A 21,649-nucleotide genomic window follows, 5' to 3' on the forward strand; every position below is an offset into this window, starting at 1 on the left:
ATTTTAATGAGTTTTTATGCAGCTTTGTTGATTTTAATCAAAATATATTGTATTTTACAGCACTAATGCCCCTCAAATCATTACCGGGTTTACTTTTTGGTTTTCAATTTTAGAGCCATAATCACCACATTTGGCATAGGCAGTGTGTTCAAAAGGGGGTGTTTGTCATTTAGTTTCTGCTGTCAGTGCAATTTATATTCCCTCTTCTTCTTTACATAGTAGACTATTTCTAATATAGGAAAAAGAAATTATGATCCTAAATGTTAATTCCCCATCAGTTTCTTCTCCACACAAAATATATTTTCAAATAGAATTTAGTGATTTTTGTTTCTGAGAATGTGAGTTTTCCTACTTATTCTAACACAGTTAAGATGTCCACACTGTGTGTCAACCCAAAACTAAGGTATTTGAGTAGCTTGGTTTATGAAGTAATTCTTTGTGCACATAAATGCAGTCACTGTTCATTCTATCATTTGAAATGACACAGAGCTTCAGGCCACTTTTTTCTTGTTGTTCCACATAGTCTTGCTTTAATGCACATTATCACCAGTGCCCACTGAGGCAGACTGTGTTGGCGGAGACGTATTGGAGTCTTACTATTTCACTGACTCTCTTCTCTGTTCTATTGCCCCGGAGGGGTCAGGAAGACCTGACATTGTCCACCCATGAGCTTAATTCAGAGTATTAGCAACCCACTCTGTGTGACCTGCATACTTAACGGCTTCTTCCCCTTGGGAAGGCAACAGACACCCATTCCTTATTGCAGCAACCAGCCCACGCACCAGCTCTCCTATTCACCCATGAGTTGAGGCTCTGTGGTAACCCATTTAATGTTTTGTAGCTTTTTTTTTTTAATTGGGTATTACAGTAACCCAGTGAGTGTGTGAAGCACGTGAATTTTAAGAAGACCAATGTTGTCTAAGAGGGTTTGTTATAGCAGCACTACATTTGATATGTTATTACCAAGGCATTAACAAAGTGCTGGGGTGGTCACAACTAAATCCACTAATGTGTATTTAATAATAAATATAGATACTGTACAATAGGCTGTTCTTTTGGAGCTCCGTTCAGCTCTTTTACATTTATCTTCACCAAGGAGGTTATGTTTTCCCCAGTTCCTGTTTGTTGGTTTGTTTGTTTAATTGACAGCATAATTACGCAAAAAAGTACTAAACCAATTGCACCAAACTCGGTGGATGCATGGGGCATGGACCAGGGAAGAACCCATTAAATATTGGTGTGGATCCGGTTAAAGGGGTGGATCCAGGAATTTTCCATCACTTTCCTTAACATTGCAAGTATTTTTCAACATTTTCATCAATTTCTCAGGAAATTATGTATGGATCTTGATGTTATTTCTCTCCATTCTCTAATTTTTCCTTCCGTCTCTGTATGTTTATGAAGCAGATTCATAAAGCTCCGGGGTAGCTGCAAATTTTCACTCAGGTTGAAATATTTTAAACCGCTCACATCTTTCATATCTTCATTGAGTTTGTATGCAATTGCTCCTCCTCTAAAATGCACTTTGCTTTCTGTCTGAACACACAGCAGCACACACAAAGTCTACAGTGGCCCTAGTGGCTCTATGAGGCTGTACTTAATATGTCTTAAACTAAGTGCTAACGTCAGTATGCAACATGCTGTCAATGACAATGGTAACATGGTAATTTTTAGCAAGTATAATAGCTACCTATGTTTGGTGTCTTAGTTAAGTTTGTCCTATGCTAACATTAGTTAGGGAGGTATTTGTTCATAAACCAAAGTTTTGGACAGAGGGAAAATTTGACCTGATGATAGTGCCAGATGAAAAGTCATGGGGTGACCAAAGTTTTTGAAATAATTCCTGAGGGGGAATGAATGACTTCCACAAACATTATGGTAATTCATCCAATAGTTGTGAAGTTGTTCCAATCAAACCAAAAACCAACCTGATTGCGGTGCTAGAGGAAAAGTTAGGGGATTGCATTGTCATTATGAATTATCCTCTGGGAAGTATGAATATCTGTACAGAATTTCATGGCAATCTGTCTGTTGTTGAGATATTTTAGTCTGGATTAAAGGACCAAATCTTAGTGTTTGACATTGGGAGTGAGCACTTTCATATTTTATGTAGTCGTTTGATTTGCTGTTACTGTAGAAGTATTGATTATAGGAAATGTTATGTTAACACAGTTTTAACCTAACTTATATTTGTGGCCCCAGTTGTAATAGCTTATGTAAGCAGCAATGTAGCAGTTTCTTTAGTTTCCTGGAATGATTGCAGCAGTGCATTAGGAAACATTGAGATGGTTTAGAAAAAAAAATTTACATTGATGACTTTAGGATGGCCTCTCTGTTGTATGATCACACACCCATAGACAATTACAGCACCAGCCAATTAATGGCAATTATCAAGTGTGTTCAATCTACACTTGCAAGCCTCTACGCACACCTAGCCTCATTAGAAATGGGCCATAGTCCTAGGAGCTGAATTATGAGCTGCTCTGAAATGATTAGTGTTGTTTCACTTAGAGGCAGAAAAGCTTTATCTGAGCAGAGGTATTTTACATTGTATCAATTAAGTTGAAGGAATGTCGTAGGTATTGTCGATTTTTGAAGGATTTGCATTTTGGCAGCAGGGATTCTGCCCCCCTAATTCAGCTATCTAAAATTGGCTGTTATTGTCTCTCAAATATGGATATGAATACTTCATGTTTTCAAACGACAAGTTTCCTCACTTCTTAGCCCTGCTGTGGCACCATCTTCAGTAATTAACAGCACAGAGGTGTCCTTCTAAACATTTCAAAATCATCTTTGTTCCCTATGTGGATTCCCCCTCCCCTATCCTACACCCCCAGTAAAATACCAAACATCAGTCTGTCAGCTGGAATTACACAAGAGACTTCACAAGGGAATGCGGGGCAGAGTAGGTACTAAATTGGATGAAAAGTAAGACAGGAGACGTGAGTGGACAACAGGGTTTTGGGGTTAATTAGAAGTTCTCTATTTGGCATTTGATAACTGCAGAATTGTCTGTGGTTGATTATCAGTGTTATTTTCAGGGTTTAACTATTTGGCCATGCAGTATCCAAGATGTTGTTGTTCATGTAGAGGTGAGAAAGGAAGTCTAAAATGGTATAAAATACATCATACATACACTACATACATATCTTTTCTTTTTAATAGACAGGACACAGTAAAGAGAGACATATCATACATGTTAGAAAAGTCATGGACCAGAATAAAAACCTGCAGTGTTATGGGTACATGATTTACTCACTGTGCCACCAGGAGATTATTATGTTTGTAAATATCAAATATAAATATTTACTCATAAAAAATCCAGTATCGATTGGGACTTTCATTTTTTTAAGTAATCCTAAACTACAATGTAGATTTAACATTGTTCGTGTTCATTCATAGTGTCTCTGATGCTTGATGTGAGTGACAAGTAAACAGGTGACTTGAGATTTGTTGTCATGTCAAATTCTCAGTACAGCAGTTGCATTTGTAGAAAACAATAAACGGCCTTTCTTTAATCAGTGATTGCTTGAATGCTTCATCACATCACTTCTTAGATGGTTTGGTGTCATGATTATCTGTTTTGCACAGCTGGCTCCTCTATTTTGCATTTATGAAGAGAACAGCAGCTGCCTGTATACACTGTGAATTTTCAGTTCATAAATTTTGGATAGATCATTACAGATCTAATATTTAAAGGTCCCATATTTTACACTTTTCCACTGTTTTATTTGAAGTTTTTATACCCATAAGAAGATATGTTTTTGATAATTAAAACCACAAACTATCTCCATGTAGTTTTACATCTCCTGTCTCACGCACCTCTCTTGAGCTCTAGCAAGAACAGGGCGTTTTGTGTCAGTCAGCCAATGAGAAGAGAAGCTCGGAGCTTCTGTTCTGATTGGCTGACTGTTTGAGTGATGCATGGCCAGGTCAGCCACAGGTAACAAATTGTAGACTACTACTGTAGCTTGGTAAAAGTCACCGGTAAATGTAAAATGGCAATGAGTCAGTGCAGAAATGAGCCAAACAGACGGTCAAATTAATACTAAAATGGTTTTGCGTGGGCAGCAGCTACAGAGACAAAGCCATCAAGGAGTTTATCCTTTTTCCTGAGCTCTGATTCCAGGCAGTGGATATCATCCCTTGTGAGTAAGCAAGTTTGCAGTCCACTCAAACAGCCATAATAATAGCTGATATAGTAAGTCCAAGTGTAACTCATAAGCCACACAATTGGTAAAACAGGAAACATAAAACAGCAAGATAAAAGTAATCAAACGATTACTAGAAGAGTAGCATTAAAATGACTTAGAGCTGAAAAGATAATTGGAGAGGCCGACCAAAACACTAATAGGAGTCATAAAAGAAATCGAATAACAATATAGCAGATTTCAGGAAAACACTTGGAGAAACAAGATCTTGCAAGGTTGGACAGTGAGTGTCGGTGGGCTGTACTGGGGGCATGGCTGAGGGCGGTGACTGTCTCGTTGTGACACCACAAAGTTGCACAGGTCCTCACAGCTTGTTTTACGGTATAGTTTCTGGATATGGTTGTGTGCACTTCTCTGTGGATTGAGCGATTTGATACTTTCACAGTATTTATGTTGCACTTAGACCTGCTTTATGATCAAAAAATACATGGAAATTTCCCACTTTCTACTGTATGGGACCTTTCATTTTTGTCCATGTTCACACAGTAGTTTGCATATAAAAGGTGAAGACACTAGTTTTGGTCAGGCTCTAATTTAAACTTTCACTACTGAAATACATGAACAGTGGCCCTACTGCGAAGGACATTGCAAGTACATTATAACAAGCTAGAACTGAAATATAATTTCATCATGAGAGAGCTTCAGAAGGATAATGGGCAAATTTTTGCAATTCTTAAGCATATCTGTCAAACGCTGAAGTTGAAGCTGAACAACTGTGTTAAGGTGTCCTTTTTAACTGACAATATTACCACAAACATCTAAATAGTGAATGACTTGATAAGTCAGTCTTTACTTTGTCCCACTCATTTAAGGTTATGGTAGTTAACACAGTTGGTGCCTACTTTTCGACCAATTCCAGCAGCATCAACTGAAGTGCCAGACTGGAGTCAAACCTCGGTGCTACACTGTCATCACTCAGCTGTCATCCATAGGCTTAGAGGAAAGGACAGCATCCTGGCCTAATATACTTACCCTTGTCCCCCTTACTGTGCATTGGTGCACAGGAGGAGCAGTATTTCTACCATGTAACCAGCATATTTTCAGTTGACTCTCTGAACCATTTATTTATACTACTGAATTGTGACTAGTTCGCATCCATAAACCAACATAAGAAAATAGGTGACATTCAAAGTGCATCTGGTTGTATTCGTGGTATTTATCTATTGCTTTTTCAAACTTCCAGTTGGCGGAAGCCTAAGAACACAGTGGGTGTTTGGATAAATGTTGTAAAGCCTTAGTGGAGGTTGATTAATTGCATAAAAAGATGGTTTTGCCCACGACTCTCAACAGCACCAACAGCTGACTGGACAGGAAGTGGAAGCTTAGGTCAACAGGTTAGATAAGGCCCAGCAACACATCTTTCTGCATAAAAAATTGGTTCTCATGTTTATCTAAAAAAAAAAAAACCCAAAAAATGATGTTATCATCTGATATAAGAGACATGACTGAGATGAATGAAAGGTAGTGATGTGCCTTTTATGATTGAACCAATATTTACAGTTTCAGGCAGTTAAACTGAGATTAACGTTCATTTTTGCTAAGGAATCAATATACGTATGTGTTGATGTTTATTTTGACTTGTATACATATGGTCAAAAGTGTAATTATTCTAAAGAAGACATTTACATGCAATGTAATGTAAGCGCCTCCTATATTGGTTTTCTCCATTGGCTCTGAATTTTTGGAACCGTCAATGTTAGCTCTGTAATTTGATTGGAGCAATATTGATACAGCTGAGCCCTAATGCATTAGGCTGTTGGAACTGATGTGATCTAACAAATCTAACAAGCTCTTCTGATGACACAATGGTACTGTTGTATGAGCCAGCTAGGGGTCATGTACCCATTACTTAGCTCCATCTGTGACCTCAATAGTACTCTGAAGGTTACTGTAACTTTTTGTCTGCACCTATAGAGGAAACTGCAAAATCTTAATAAAAAGCTTGATCTTAGACTCTGGCCTTAATAAATACATCTCTATATTAGTGATTGTGTGTGTGTGTTTCTGGATAATTCATATGATTTTAAATGCAACTTCCTGAAACACTATTTTGGTGAGGCAGTTGATTCAAAACTAGGTCAGGCTACGTGGGTTAACAGGGATACTTTAGAATCCAACAGTACCACATTTATTTCAAGCTGCCCTTACACGTGCCATGCTAACTCATTGCAGGCATTCATGTTCAGGTCTTCAGGTCTAAAGGTCTATGTTAACCATTAATCAGCCTGAGCATCAAACATCGCTATACGCAGCACCCATCTCTGTATGCCCCCCAGAAGGCCCCTAAATCACAAAGAATGGAGGCTCACTGTTCGTAGCAGTGCGATGACTCCAGGTCAGTGCTACCAAGGTTGTCGTAGCTATGATGGATGTCCTGCATCTTTGGGCTGCTGCTTTTCCTGTGGGTGAGAACAGGCTCTGATTTTTCTCCTTATTTTTCTCCTCCTGGAAAGCCAGTGTATGTGAGTTTATTTGTTAATCACAATCTGTTGTAAAACAGAATGTTGTCAATATTACTTGATTTTCCTGCGAGTGCTGTTGTAAGCAATCCTCAATTATTTGTATCATATGGTAAAAATTAAACAGTTTGTGCAAGTTTGTTACAATAGTTTTGGGATATATATATATTAAAAACAACATATTCAGGTCACTTTGGAAACCTTGTGACCACTTCATTGTGTTGTTAAGGTGGCATTGATAGTAGAGAGAAAAAACACGTGGGATATGTGATTAGGTTTACAAGGAACCATTTGATTTATTTAAATCTGAAAAATCTTAAATGGATCAAGGATTGAACAAATGTGTATGACGGGTCCGAAATGAACTTTTTGACTCACTGGCCAGGATGGCCGGGTAGATGAAAAAATCCACTGGCCAAGCATATTTTTTATTGGCCAAAATAATAAATTTTCTTTTTGTGTCACATATTTTCTTTTTTTGTATTCCATTGAGGTAATAAGGTATTATGTTGAATACAAATTTAAAGAGACGAGAGAAAAATTTGAAGCAAAAATTATTTTAATTTATTGATCAGTGGTTTTCAAATTTAAAGGCCAAAATAGAACTCAAGAAGTCTTGATCTCAAAATATGACTTAACATATTTGCTAGAAAGTCTTCTTCAGGGACAAACAAAAGTAAATTTGAAGTTTTGTAAACTTATCGGATGCTAAATCATTTTAATACTATACTACTACTACTATTCAGACTCCTCACTCTCTACTGCAATCACCCTCTTCTTTGCATGGTCCATAAAGTCGGTCCATGAGCTCTCCTGCTCCTGACAGAGTCCTGGTGCCACAGCATCACAGCTTTTGTAGGATGATACTCCTTGATCTCCGGAGAGAACAGTTGGACCATAAGGACATCTGATAGTGTATCTTAGCGTCGATTAGACCGCCAATGAGTTTTCACCTTTTTCATGGTATTAAAACCTCTGTCACATTCATCTGTGGAGGCAGGTAAGGACACAACCAGCCGCTTTTAATTAGCCTGACGGTAGCTAGCAGCAGACCAGCGGCAAGCGATGGTTACTTGGAAGACGCCAAGACCTACTCTACCCAACCTCTGTTTGGCCATTGTTCGTTGTTTGGTCACAGTTATGGTAAAATGGTTGTTTATATAGGCTTAGAAAAAAAATGTCAGGCTCAAAGAGACAATTAGAGGCAGATTAGGGGCGGGATGTTGACGGAATGTGTGTTTGTGTGTCCGACACAGACAGAGGACGAAGCAGAGCGCACGTGAATCAAAATGTGGTAGAGACTCTCAGGATAGGTTTAGTTTTACTACAATTCTGTAAAAATTTTGGTACAAACATTTACCCACCAGTATGGTGGATAGTCTTCTGAGATTTACTCGCCAAATGGAAAATCTACCTGCATTTGATGCTTGGCATGTGCTAATTTCCGAACCTGTGTATATGCATTTGGGTTTTTAGGTCTTCTTTGCCTGCAGCTCAGAAAATTTAATGACAAAATAGATTATTAAAATTTAATTGAATCAGTAAATTTACTAATTATAAAATGATATGGCTTACATAGTCAACCTACTGATAATTATTTTACTCTCAACAGACCGTTGTATTTGATTGCCTTCTATACAAGTGCCGGTTGATGCAAGTCACAAGCCATGGCTGAAAATTAACCCAACATATCACATTTATCTCAACATCTACTAGATCAAAGAATTTGGTACCAATGAAGATTAAAACCAGTACACTTTCCCTAAACCACAGAGTTATACATAGCCTTGATTCTACATGTAATGAAGGTACGATATAACTACACTCCTAACAAAGTTTAGTACAGACACAAACAAGGAATTGTTATAACTTTGGTGATCTTTTTCTGTCACCTAGTCTTACCATTAGGTCATATTTTCAGTTTGTCCAGTGGTTCATAACCGTGACATAGCTACACTTGGTTAGTAAACATTCTCTGCTAAATATCTGCATGTTAGAATTGCGAATGTCATTGTCATTGTCGCGCTTAATAACATCCCTATTCCTTAATACAAAGTTGTAATTTCTGGGCCTAGTGATAATTTCTTTGACACTTTTTCACTTTCTGGCATTCACCTGGCAAACTGTGTAGAGTGCTGGATTGTCTCTCAAAATATAACTTTCTGACAGTGTCCCTGTTTTTTTCTGTTTTTTATCTATTAATGCACAGTGCAGATAATATTGCTCTGCTGTTTGTTTGGCACAAACATCCACTTGGACTCAAAGATGAACTGATTAGGTTTTGGAGGTCAAAAGTCAAGGTTACTGGGAACTCACGTCTGTCCCATTCTTGTAAATGTGATATCTCAGGAACCCCTTGAGTGAATTTCTTTCATATTTGGCAAAAACTTTCACTTCGACTCAAGGATGAAATTATTAGATTTTGGTGGTCAAAGGTCGAGGTCACTGTGACCTCACAAAACACGTGTTTGGATGTTACTTAAGAATTCATATACTAATTATGATAAAATACACTACAAACTACAAAATACCTGTTATTAAAATTCTTTCAAAAGTCTTCACTACATATGAGTCTGGACAGACATCAATGTAACAGATGCTCACCTTTGATATTGTTGTACCATTGGATATTACAATATTATTACTCCTACTTAATACTTGAATGAATGATAACTGGAGTTCTGAATTCATTTAGAACTCCAGTAGTATATTTTGACAATTCTAGTATGGTCTCTGTCCATCAGAATTGGTTCTTCTGGTGGTAATGAAAACAAGTTGAGATCCTTTGGGAATTTAGCCTACCATTTTAGTTTTTCACTCTACAGTTCAGTGCTACCTCTTAACCTTTTGTTTTTAGTCACTGTTCACTTTACCTCTTCACACCACCTTAGTGAGCATTGTACAAAAGCTATCCCCGGGTTGTTGATCGTTAAACTGTCAAGTGTCGTAGTGTTCATAAAAAAGGAACAGACTACATTGAAGGAATGTTTTTCTTTTGACCCTAGTGTTTGCTGCCAAGCATGAACCTTGATTTCATATGTCTCCTGCTGACTCAGGCTGCAGAGCCATCCTGATATTTTAGGCCTCACTTGTGTGTGAGAAGTAGGAGCTGTAAGGTTTGGTTTGTGAATTTAGAAATGACAGAGGTAGGCCGTTGACTGTGACTGTCATATCCACACGCTCCATATCCCACCAGTCCAGGCTCTTTCAGTCCCTTCTTCAACCTTGTTTCCTGATTGGGACATTTTTGCCATTCTTCACATTAATTTTTTTTTTTTCACATTTCACCTCTTTTCTTGGAAATGAAACCCCCAAACATTCGTTCTGTCTTCATCTTAGGGCTTCTGTGACCACTTAAGGGATGCCCCTTAGCATGTCATTTGTCTTTTTATCCATTGCTGAAAATATGATCATTTTCAATATCCCCTTTCACAAGTTTGCTGCAATGTATTTCATGTTTCAATGGTACTTGATCTCTCCACAATCAGTGTTATCTCCAAGCAATCTGGAGTTTTTCTTCTCTCATCTGTCTCTGATCTCTGAGCAGAGGTACACACTAAACACAGCATCACTTATGGCCACAAGAAAAATGCTTTTGTAAAATTTTCTCATGAGCTTGGAAACTAAATGATTTCTTCATTAGTGTTACACAGAGCAAAATATATCATCCCGGCTTTGTCCTACAGTAATTTATAGTATTCATCAGTTATTTAAAACCCTGGAAAGGATAGAATAGCACACAGAGTTGGTTTTAATCGTTTCGTTGTCATTGTCGTAACGGTAGAACACAACATTCTCATTCAACTGTGGATCAGAGACGTTGGGTTGAGATTTTATCGTGATGGAGATTTTCTAAGCAAATTTCCTGGCAGTCTTGGAATTTTGACATCCAGTAGTGTTCCAAACCAAGCATAAAAAGCAAGCGTTATGCAGTGGTGTTGGGTGGCTTAGTGGCTAAGACACATACCTACTACTATGATCACAACGTCTACGTACAGTTTTTTTTTTGTCTGTATTTGTGTTCTAACTTACCTAATAAAAGCAAAATGACTGAAATTGAAAGCATTATGCATTAGTTAGGTCAGATCAAATTGTCATCCCAAAGCTAGAGAAATATTATGCCCCTGGGTATTTCCTTCCTTTTTGAACAGGGGCAAATTTGCTGTTGGCTTAAAAAATTCTTAGTAGGTCTTATTTTTGCCAAACTGTATGTACGGTTTTCTATCATCATCAGTATCAAAGCTAGCCATGATCCAGGACCGTCATACTATATATCATGTTCCTGCATTGCTTTCTCCCAGAGGTCCCATCTGCCCCTCTGGTTGATAATGTGTTATGAGTCTGATCGATACCTCAAATCGCTTTAAACTACTGCCACATCTACCCACACATTCATACAGTGTTTTTCTAGACAAAAAGCACGTTGTATACACACACATTCACAATCCGATGATACATCAGAGGCAAGTTGTGGATTCAGTATCTTGGCCAAGGGCATGCAGACTGGCTGGGGATCAAGCCACCGACCTTCCGTTAGTGGACGACCCGCTCTACCTCCTGACCCACAGCCGTCCAAAGTAAGCCAGGTGCAAATAAACAAAACAAAAAAAAGATTTACTTAGACCAAGAAAGGTCGATACAAACCATGTAATAAAAAATATAACATGACGTCTTCCTCTCACTGAATGGAGTGCTGCTCAGTGATAGCATGCTCAGTGATGCCACTGGTGGCCAGAATTTTATGAACCCCTCAGTGGTTGAAATGTCAGAGTTGGTGGAAAGAGAAATGCAGGACAGTGTTACTTATGACATTCGTGGATCAGGGCTATATCAAAGTACACCTACCAATATAAACATATGACTTAAACAGGGACCTATTTTAGAACCAATCTCATGGTTCCTCTGTACTTTAAACATCTTACACTTTGTATCCTTCTCGTCTCTCTTTAGTTCTGGATATGGCACGCCATGTGCCTTTATATCGGTCACTACTGGAGCTGCTGAGAGCCATTTCCACATGCACAGCCCTTGTCCCTCTGCTGCTGCCTCTGTCTGGAGACCTGGGGCAGGAAGAGGAGGAGGAAGATGAAGAACACTCTGAGAGACAGACCTCTGTTGGGATGCTGCTGGCCAAGATGAAGACATGTGTGGACACATACACCAATCGCCTCAGGTAAGGAAAAAATTGATATTACTTGGGGCATAATGGAATAATGTAATTTGTTTTCTCAGGTTTTTACATTTTAAGTATAGAACACAAATGTTACACAGTACATCAAGGTCAATGGTTACACATTCCTTTAACTGTGTTTTTGACTGACTTTATACATAGCAAGTAATTTAATGCTTTGATCCAGCCATGATCTCACCATTCCTGAAATTTCCCTCCAGTATCCTTCACTGTCCTCTCTCTGCAATACTGATGAACTGGGAATCTTTACATCTATAGCCCTGTTCACACTTGGCATTGAAATGCACTATGGAAGATGTGAATGTACCCCAAGAGGTAATGAGGAGGCATTGAGATTCAGTCACAGTCAAAATTCAGACTCAGTAAAACAGTAGGTAATTGCCGCTGTAATTATTACTGGGGTAGAGGTGACAAATTAACCTCGTACATGATCCAAACGGGATTATATAACTGACCAGCGCAGGTGATGTTAAAATCTCCCCACCTCCCCTAGAGAATTAAATCCTTTCCGAATGGGGCTTAAGTTTGATACTAACTGGCTGAGTATTCCATTGTATCCCAGCCGTGGCTCTGTCAGTCAGTGCTTTCCCATCTTCCCACCTCTCTTCTCTTTGTACTACTACTGTAACTCTTTTGGGATGGTTGGCACATTAAATGCGTGTGATCGCTAAAGAATGCTACAGTGTCCTTTGGACACTTAATGACAAAATAATAAGCTTTACCTTTTACACACAAAATTTGATTTCTGAAATTCAAGTTATCAAACAACACCCTATACTCCATTGTGACTTAATATGTATTTGTGTGTTCTAGGTCAAAGAAAGATAAGAGTAAAGGCGTGGTGAAGACAGATAGCTCAGATCCAGAGCCAGAGGGTTTGACTCTGCTGGTGCCTGACATCCAGAGGACAGCTGAAATAGTCTACACTGCTACTACCAGCTTACGACAGGCCAACCAGGGTATGTATACAACATACACATGTGGTTTTATTGCCAAACACTCTAGCAGCTGATTTCACATTATCTGTTCTGTTTGATTTGCCCTGCCCTATTGGTGCAAGGACAAGAAAATAGGTCTCTTAAGTTTAGCCTACCCAAAAGTCTGAATTCCCTCAGCTGTGATTGACTGAAACCCAACAATTTAATCGTAATCAAGGATGCTATTGGCCTTTTTTTGAAAGTTGAACTTGACCCAACAGACTAAAGCTACAGTTCAAACTCAGCCTTAAGTATTGCCTAAAAGTTCTTGTAATGCAAAACTGTGGCTCTTGAAGTCAGTGATGGACTGTGCGCTCCTGACATCTCGTTTCTAAAACTGTTCCACATTCCTTGGCATCTTTTCTGAGGCCCTGAAAACTCTCCTAAACCCTGTGGAGAAGATGGACAGTGTCTTCAAGCTATATCACAAGATTAAGACATTGAAGATTTGTAAAGGGCAAAGTGCATATGTCTTAACTTGCTTTTGTACATGGGGGTATAGAAAAAGAAAGATTCTTCTAGCTAGCCATTAGTTACCTTAAGAAAGTAGGATCATCAATGTCCTCTGTATGATGAAACATTGCACGTCCCCCATTACCTTGTTGGTGCATAGTACACAATTTTAATTATTTCCCCACTTGCCCGTTTCCTCTACCACCCTCCAAAGAATATTTATGCTCAATCCATATAAACGGCCGTCTAATTTAGATCGGGAGCTGGCCAAGGGAGCTGGAAGTGTGCATGCAGGTTAGGGGATATGGATAAAGATCAATGTCATGTGACTTGTCATAAAGAAGTCCATATGATAAAGGCCTCAGGAATCATATATCATACAGAGTTGTACAGTGTGGAGGTTGCAACATTAGGGCCTTGACAGATGCATAATCATTTGATTAATACAGAGGCTTTACGTAATATCTCTGAGAGAAGCCATAATCAGTAAGTAGCAGGACAGTATTGGTTCCTCTGACGTATCAATATACCTGTCCTAACAGAACAGACCAAAGAAATGATATCAACAGCTGTTGTGTTCTTATGTACACTTTTTATGTTTCAGAGGTTGGATTGTACTTTTGTTCTTTTAATGGGCATTTATGGTAAAAATGTGAAAGATAATTCTTGATCTTGGAAACAGTAGTTTGACAGCACTGATGAAGACTTCAAGATGTTGTTGAAAGCTTTGGAAAAAGTTAGTTAGGAGACTTTTAGTTAAAACTACAGTATGTAACTTTTTCCTGATGATTTTTATTTTTATTTGAAATATGCTCCACTACATATGTTAATGTGTAAAGGTGCTGTGAAAGGCTTTTGTTACCCCGGCTTATTGAACAGCTTGACAGCAGTGCCTGGATACTCCCTTCTAAAGCAAGTCTCACCCTTTTATCCAATCAGAGAAGGCCAAAGTCAGGGTAAGAGCTCATGGCTGTAAATCAGTACATCGACATGCCTCTGGTCTACTACTCCTCTCACATCGAGGCTTCAAGCTCGTATTAGCTGCTGGAAGGTATTGCTGGGGCTGACTCACAGACAAGACAGCTTCGATTCCTGCATTAACTAAGACAAAAAACACAATGAGTAGGTGTAGGATGTAGGTGAAAGGCTGGGTGGGGCATAATGGTAAGGGTGAAGAACAGGGTTAGGGAGGGATGGGAGGGGTTGGAGGAGCGGAGTGGTTTGCTTTTGAGTCTCGTGCTAGCACTATCTTGAGTTCCAGAACTTGCATTTTGTAACTTTAAGATTCTTTTGTCAAATCATGCCAAATACTGTGTATAAAAACAGAAAGCCCTAATACCCATAAACCTAATACCCATATTTTTATAGAAATGTTAAAACAGTGAATGTCCCTCTAACTTTCCCATGAACAATTTTAAAGTATAATACCAGTTAATCACAACTTGGGGCTTAAGGAACTTTTACTGAGCAGTTGCTGCCTGCATTGTTTCCATTCTACACACAAGGGGTTTTGCTGATGATGATGGAACTTTTTTCAACATTCCACCGCAGCTAGCTGATGGACCATGTCAACCACAGAAATCCGACAGAACAAGATGATAAAGGAGTTAATTTTATTTGTATCAAACTTCCTCAGTTAAGCACCTCTTCACCAGCAGTACAAAGCTGCTGAAAAACAAAATTAACTTCAAAATTTTATTGTCAAGTGGAGATAAATAATGTTCTTTCATAGTTAATCGTATCATATTACTATTCATTTTATTACTGGTAACATACAACTCACTCTATTTGGCTACACCATGATTGGAGTAGAGTAGTTGGATAGGAGTTGCCTGTATCATATGGTACAAGTTGTTACAATGATCTAGAAGGATGCAGTGGTACTTTTGTGCTGTTTTGAAAGTACCTTTTTGTTATTGGTTTCATTGTCTGTTTGATCATTTGTTAACATTGTGTTCATGGAAATTGCTGAGATCTGGGAACATCGCTACAGCAAAGTCCAGCGAGTCAACAAACACAAGGTCAGATGACCAGACAGGTAGTAAAGAAAACAGAGGTTAAACTAGATTATCTACAGTGCATTCAAAAAGTATGCAGATCTCTTCACATTTTTCAAAATTTATGTTGCAGCCTTAGGTTAAAATTGTTTAAATTAATTTTTTCCCTCATCTATCTATACTCATTGTCCTATGACAAAGCAAAAACCGAATTTTAGAAAATTTAGCAAATTTATTAAAAGGAAAAACTGAACTATCACATTGACATAAGTGTTCAGAAATAATTAGCTCAGGTGCCTCCCATTTCTCTTGATCATCTTTGAGATGTTTGTACACCTTGTTTGGAGTCCACCTGTGGCCATTTCAATTGATTGGACATGATTTGGAAAGGCCCACACCGTTCTATATAAGGTCTCACAACTGACAATTTATATCAGTGCAAAAACCAGACCATGAGGTTGAAGAAACTGCCTGCAGAGCTCAGAGACAGGATTTTGTCGAGGCACAGATCTGGGGACGGCTACCAAAAATTTCTGCTGCATTGAAGGTTCCCAGTACAGTGTCCTCCATAATTCTCACATGGGAGAAGTTTTCTTAGAGCCGGCTGCTTGGCCAAACTGAGCAATTGGGGGAGAAGTGCCTTTGTAAGAGAGCTGACCAAGAACCTGATGGTCACTCTTGCTGAGCTCGTGAGATCCTGTGTGCAAAAAACTTCCAGAAGGACAACTATCGCTGCAGCACTCCACCAATCTGGGCTCTAACACAGAGTGGTCAGATGCAAGGCTGTCCTCCGTTAACAACACAGAAAAGCCTGCTTGAAATTTGGAAAAGAGCACTTAAAAGACTCTCAGACTGCTAGAAATAAGATTCTCTGGTCTGATGAAACGAAGATTGAACTGTTTGGCCTCAATTCCAAGTGTCATGCCTGGAGGAAACCAGGCTTGAAAGGATCTGCAGCGAAGAAAGGCAGAAAATCCCCAATTTCATGTGTGCAAAGCTTGTTTCGTTATACCCAAGAAGACTCGAGGATATAATCGCTGTCAAAGGTGTTTTAAATGAGTACTGAGTAAAGGGTCTGAATACTTACGTCAACGTGATATTCCAGTTTTTCCTTTATAATAAATTTGCAGAATTTTCTAAAATTCTTTTTTCACTTTGTCATTAATGGGGTATTGAGTGTAGATTGATGAAGAAAAAACTGAATTTAAACAATTTTAGAATAAGGCTGCATCATGACAAAAAGTGAAAGTGGGTCCAAATACTTTCTGAATGCAATATAATCACATTATTTTGAGTTAAAAGCAAACGTGAGCACCCCTGAGACATCAGTACCGATTCCTTATTCCACAGGAAAACTTTGTTTACAACTTGTCTGATTACCTCACTGCTCATGTTTCTTGCCTAGTTTGATGTCACTGTGTTCCCAGATCTTGGAAATTACTTCGGTGAATACAACTGATGGCCAAAATTCTGAAAATAAGTGTGACATCCAAATTATAATAAACCAAAATTATTCTCTATTGACACATGGAATTAGTGGGGATTTGACATACTTTAGCTCTAACATACCCAATGTTACTTTGAAGGAACAGCAGGTTATTTTGGAGTGGGATTCTTAAATTTTCAGTGGTTGTTCTGGCGAGAAAATAACTTTATAAAGGTTGATAAGGTGATAAAGGTTGTGAGTAGCAAAACATCTCAAACAAAACATGTTTTATATAGAAGTAATTACTGCATCATTTTCAAAGGTCTAATTTAGATTGTCAGTTGTTTCCACCAGGTTGTAGTGTTTCTTTGTGTGCATGCCTGTATATGCATATCTGTTTGACAAAGATCCACGCAAAGATTGCACCAGTTGCTTGCTAAGGTCACTATTCTGATCAATAGCTCTGTGGCAGGCTGGATTCTCAGGATTTTCACAAGGGAAGACATTCTGTAGCTCATGGATACACTTTGATTACCCCTACCCTGCTCTTTTTTCACTCTGGTTTTCATGATTTTTGCTCCCCATTCCAAATCCCACCTCCTTACCAGAGAGGAAGTTGGTGGAAACTTCAAGGAAGGTGTCAAGCCGCCCCAAACCTCTGTCCATCCTACGCTCTCTAGAGGAAAAATATGTAGCTGCCATGAAGAAGCTGCAGTTTGGTGAGTTTCTGAGTTTACAGTTGGCTCTGTGTGTGCGCATACAAATTAAACAAAAAATATGGGCGCTGCTCATGCTTTTGGTTTTACTATGAGTATGTATGTAAGCAAAAACGTCACTATAATCCAGTAATCCTCTGTAGAATTCGCACACACAATAAGCACGCACACACATTTTTCTGTCTCCCTCTCCTGTTTGATATGAGCCATAATGTCTTCATGCCAGAATTCTGGGAAGTAGTCTCGGGCTATGTTCCCATCTTACTCATCCCTTTTGACTTGTCCATCACACTCTGGTCCATCACTCTCCATTCAGCCATGTCATGATTAATTACACTGGTTTTGCTTTGTTGCAGTTGATTTTGTAAGCAGCTTGATGTCTGAACTAATTAAAAGTGACTTGAGTGTTTACAGTGTTGTTTCACTGTGCAGACAGCATAGAAAAACTGAAGGCAGTGAGGGCTTGACTATAACTCACTATAACAAAACATTAGTGTAATTTTTACTGTCATTACCAGAGACCAGTTCGACTAGGGACAGATTTTCCTAAGATTTTCTTAGCTTAAGTTTAATACAAAAATATGACTGCCAATGTTTCAAGCAAGAGCTAAGAGAAATTACTGGCTAATCATATAGTAAGGCCAGTAGAATCACACACAAGTGTTTGTAAAAAAAAAAAAAAAAGCTCCAAATGTAAGCTAAAAGATGTGTTGATATTTGTCCAAATAGTAGTGATCTTAAATTAATTGGAAGCAGCATTGCACTTTTCCCGTAAAAAACACACTGAAACACTCTTGATACCACTAGAATTCAAATGAAAACTCAATAAACTGAAAGGAGTTTTCTTTAAAACTCCTTTCAATTTTAAAGAAACTGAAAGGAGTTTGTTTCTGGGTGTTCATGACCACAAACACCGAGTCAGTACAGTCAATATATTGATAGTTTCACACACTCTTTCTTGCTTGCATTATTATAATTGCAACTGGATTTTATATCCATGTAACCACTGCCAATTTGAGATATTGTTACACTTTAAGCTGTTATTTAGAGTGTTTACAGGGAGCAATGATAGTTTTTCGGTGCAGTTGATTTAAGAATAGGTACATTCCTATGTACAACAGGACAGTGACACCCCAAACTCTTCTCACATTTGTCTTCTCTCTGTCCAGACACCTTTGAAATGGTTTCAGAGGACGAGGATGGGAAGCTTATGTTCAAGGTCAACTACCACTACATGTCTCAGGTGAAGAACGCCAGCGATACAAACAGTGCAGCCCGATCCCGTCGCCTCGCCCAGGAGGCCGTCACCCTGTCCACCTCTCTGCCCCTGTCATCCTCGTCCAGTGTCTTTGTCCGCTGTGATGAGGAGAGACTGGACATCATGAAGGTAAAATTCCACTTCAAGTACTTCTCAACTATGTTTGGCCTGGCACCACAGTATGACCTTTTGAGGCGGTGTAATACCATACAACTCAGGCATCCATAATTGATTTTGATGACTGTTGAGCATATTGTATTAAACTGTCAATGTTACAAGGAAATTGTTACGATACAATGTGTTATAGTCCTGTTTGGTTTGTATGAGGATGTACCCTGTGATTAACAAAAAACCACTAGTTTGAGAACTGAGTAAGACTGAATTAATACTTCTGTGTCTTGTTTCTTCCATAAGGATATTGTGTACTGTGTTACTTTGTCTGGTGTTTTTAGCATATGCCTTGTCATTGACAGCTCTTACTCATTCCTCAAGTGACATTTAATAAATGGCTCTCACCCCACAAGTTGATTAATGGCAGAATCTCCTTTTCTAAATGTCAAAATTCTCATCTGTTTAGCTCGGTTTTGCCAAGAGAACACTCTAAATAAAGGCAGTAGCATACCACCAACACAGTCAGAATCAAAATAGAAATATACAAAAACAAAACTGCAAAAAAAAAACAGAGTAATAACTACATTTTTGTATCCTTTATTATTAGATCTTCAACCAGTGGTAGTTGCACAGACAGTACGGTAGTAAATATGATGAAGCAGAACAACCATGTTATATTTTAGACTGGCTGTATTCACATAGTGGGGTATAAAAGGAAAGATCTTTGTCCAAAGACAACGGTACTGTCAGCAATGCACTGTTTTGTTACGCAAACATGTTCATAATATACCAAATATAACTTTTTCCCCAAAGAAAAGCATGGCTAAAGGAGTAGCATCAGCAGAAAGGAACTGTGGCTAGTGAGGTGGAAAACTGATGATCTTTGAGGGTTCAGTACATCCTTGTACCTCATCCCCTGCATCCTTACCCCTTAGTATCGAAACAACCTTTTGCATTTATCCAACCCCATCACAGTAGCACAGTTGGTTTCATTCTTGCTTCCACACCAATTTTACCAGACTGTGTTGGAAAGGCAGTAAAAGTGTTGGGTCTAAATGTTCATGTCAAAATAAACTTAATGCATGAGTGGCGCCCAGCACCCTCAAGAAATCTTGCAAGTGTAGTTGCCGAGTCATCTCAGTGTAACAAACCATGACAACACTACCGAAGACCAATGTGGTCGTTTAAACAAGGGTCAGGCTGTTTGCATTTCTCTGAAAGAAAAACCCATTTTCCTCTAGGCTGTCTCCCAGGTATCATTCAGATTCTAGTCAGCCTTTGTGAACACTCGTCCTTGTAGTTGACTTGTGGCCACCCGATCCTGCAATACAGACAAGTATTTGAGCTTTGTCTTGCATTTGCAGGTTTTCACCATGACATGATGAAGTTTGGGATGGGATAGGTCATTTGCTCATGCAAAGCAGAGACATCATATGTCACCAGATAAGTTAGGTTCCAGTTTCACTAGTGTCTGGATTTTCTCAGTCATCCAGGTCCTAAGCAGAAGCTCAGTATATTAACTCGTACCTTGTTTGTTCAACTTGTAGTCAAACAGATATGTAAAAAGGATAATCTGGTGTTTTTACGGTAAGTTACTGGCATGTAACCTCCTTTTTTGCCAAGACTCCGTGAAGTCACCGCATCCTGCTGTTGTAACTCCTGTGATGTGCGGTGACTTCACGCAGTCTTGGCAAAAGGGGGTCTTGTTGCCAGACAACCAGCCAGCCAGCCAACACTCCACAGAAGTTCTAGATGAACACATAAACTTGTTCAAGAAATAGTTAACACTTCGCCTTAAATTGTCATTTTTACTTTGTGTGTATGTGTGTAGAGGTTAAGCAAAAGAGATATTATGTGTTAATTAGTTAGCTTTAGAGGTGTAGCTGGATTTTTGGACAGACACAGGGTAGCTGTTTCCTCCAGCTTCCAACCTTTATCCTGCCTGAAGCTAAGTGGCTCCTGGCTTCAGCTGCTCTTGACTTATCCTCATATTAAATACAAAGCGATGAGTCTTTGTAAGAAAGCAAATAAGCACATTTTTAGGTGTCCAAGACCCAGAGGGCTGGGGTCCACGCATGTAAAGCAGCATGTCTCCCAGTACCAGCAGTGCTGAAAAAACAGACCGTAACACAATTTCTTCTGGCAAGGCACTGCAGTGGCCAATCAAATACGCGTGAGCACACACTTTGAAGATAACTAATGTCATATTTCTGCAGTTTACCTTGTGATCATCACTTCAAAAGATAGAATTGTTGCCACCATTATAATGTTCCAGAGCTGTAAAATCCTGTCTCGTAATATTATAACCGCTGTGCAGTGTTGGTATCTGACAAGCTCTTCAAAGTTATGGCTCTGTTTCTCAAACTAGACCTCCTGGATCTTACTTCATGTCTCCTTGGTACCTGAATGTACTACACTTGACCACCAATGCAGCTCCTTGTGGCGTTTAATGCAGGGCTGCTTTGGGTCAGGCATCTCACAATGCTACATCTGTACTGTAGTCCTATATTTCTTGTTGCTCCTTCTAAAGGAACCTTGTATTTCCTACATACTGTACATTCAGTGCATTCTGTCTGTCACTGTTGCCTAATGCCTTAAGTCTGGCTGGCCGGTTGGCAGAGCTTCATCACACTCGATCCCCCTCTGTCTCCCACTCAAGGAAGCATAAAATTACACCCAATACCCCTTTTTTGTAGAAAGAAAGGAAGCTAGCCTTTTTTCTCGTTAGACTTTTTCCACATCTGTCCCTCGTTAAGTCTAAATATTGTGTCAAGCTACCTACGCCTATTAGTTCTGCTATACTCACAGCCAGATAATGTGGCTGTAACTAGGTAAACCCCAGATGCTCCA

General features: G+C 39.0%; 1 protein-coding gene across 1 annotated transcript in view; it reads left to right on the plus strand.

Annotated features, from left to right (window-relative positions):
* The window catches only part of birc6 (baculoviral IAP repeat containing 6), a 164,381-nt gene that overhangs the window by 123,554 nt on the left and 19,178 nt on the right, over positions 1–21,649 (plus strand). Inside the window, exons 60-63 of the mRNA XM_040139786.1 lie at positions 11,621–11,843; positions 12,675–12,820; positions 17,323–17,433; positions 18,600–18,817. Coding sequence (XP_039995720.1) covers positions 11,621–11,843; positions 12,675–12,820; positions 17,323–17,433; positions 18,600–18,817 — 698 coding nt within the window. The remainder of the gene's footprint in view (positions 1–11,620; positions 11,844–12,674; positions 12,821–17,322; positions 17,434–18,599; positions 18,818–21,649) is intronic.

Source organism: Xiphias gladius, chromosome 11, assembly GCF_016859285.1.
Source record: "Xiphias gladius isolate SHS-SW01 ecotype Sanya breed wild chromosome 11, ASM1685928v1, whole genome shotgun sequence".
NCBI lineage: Eukaryota > Metazoa > Chordata > Actinopteri > Istiophoriformes > Xiphiidae > Xiphias > Xiphias gladius.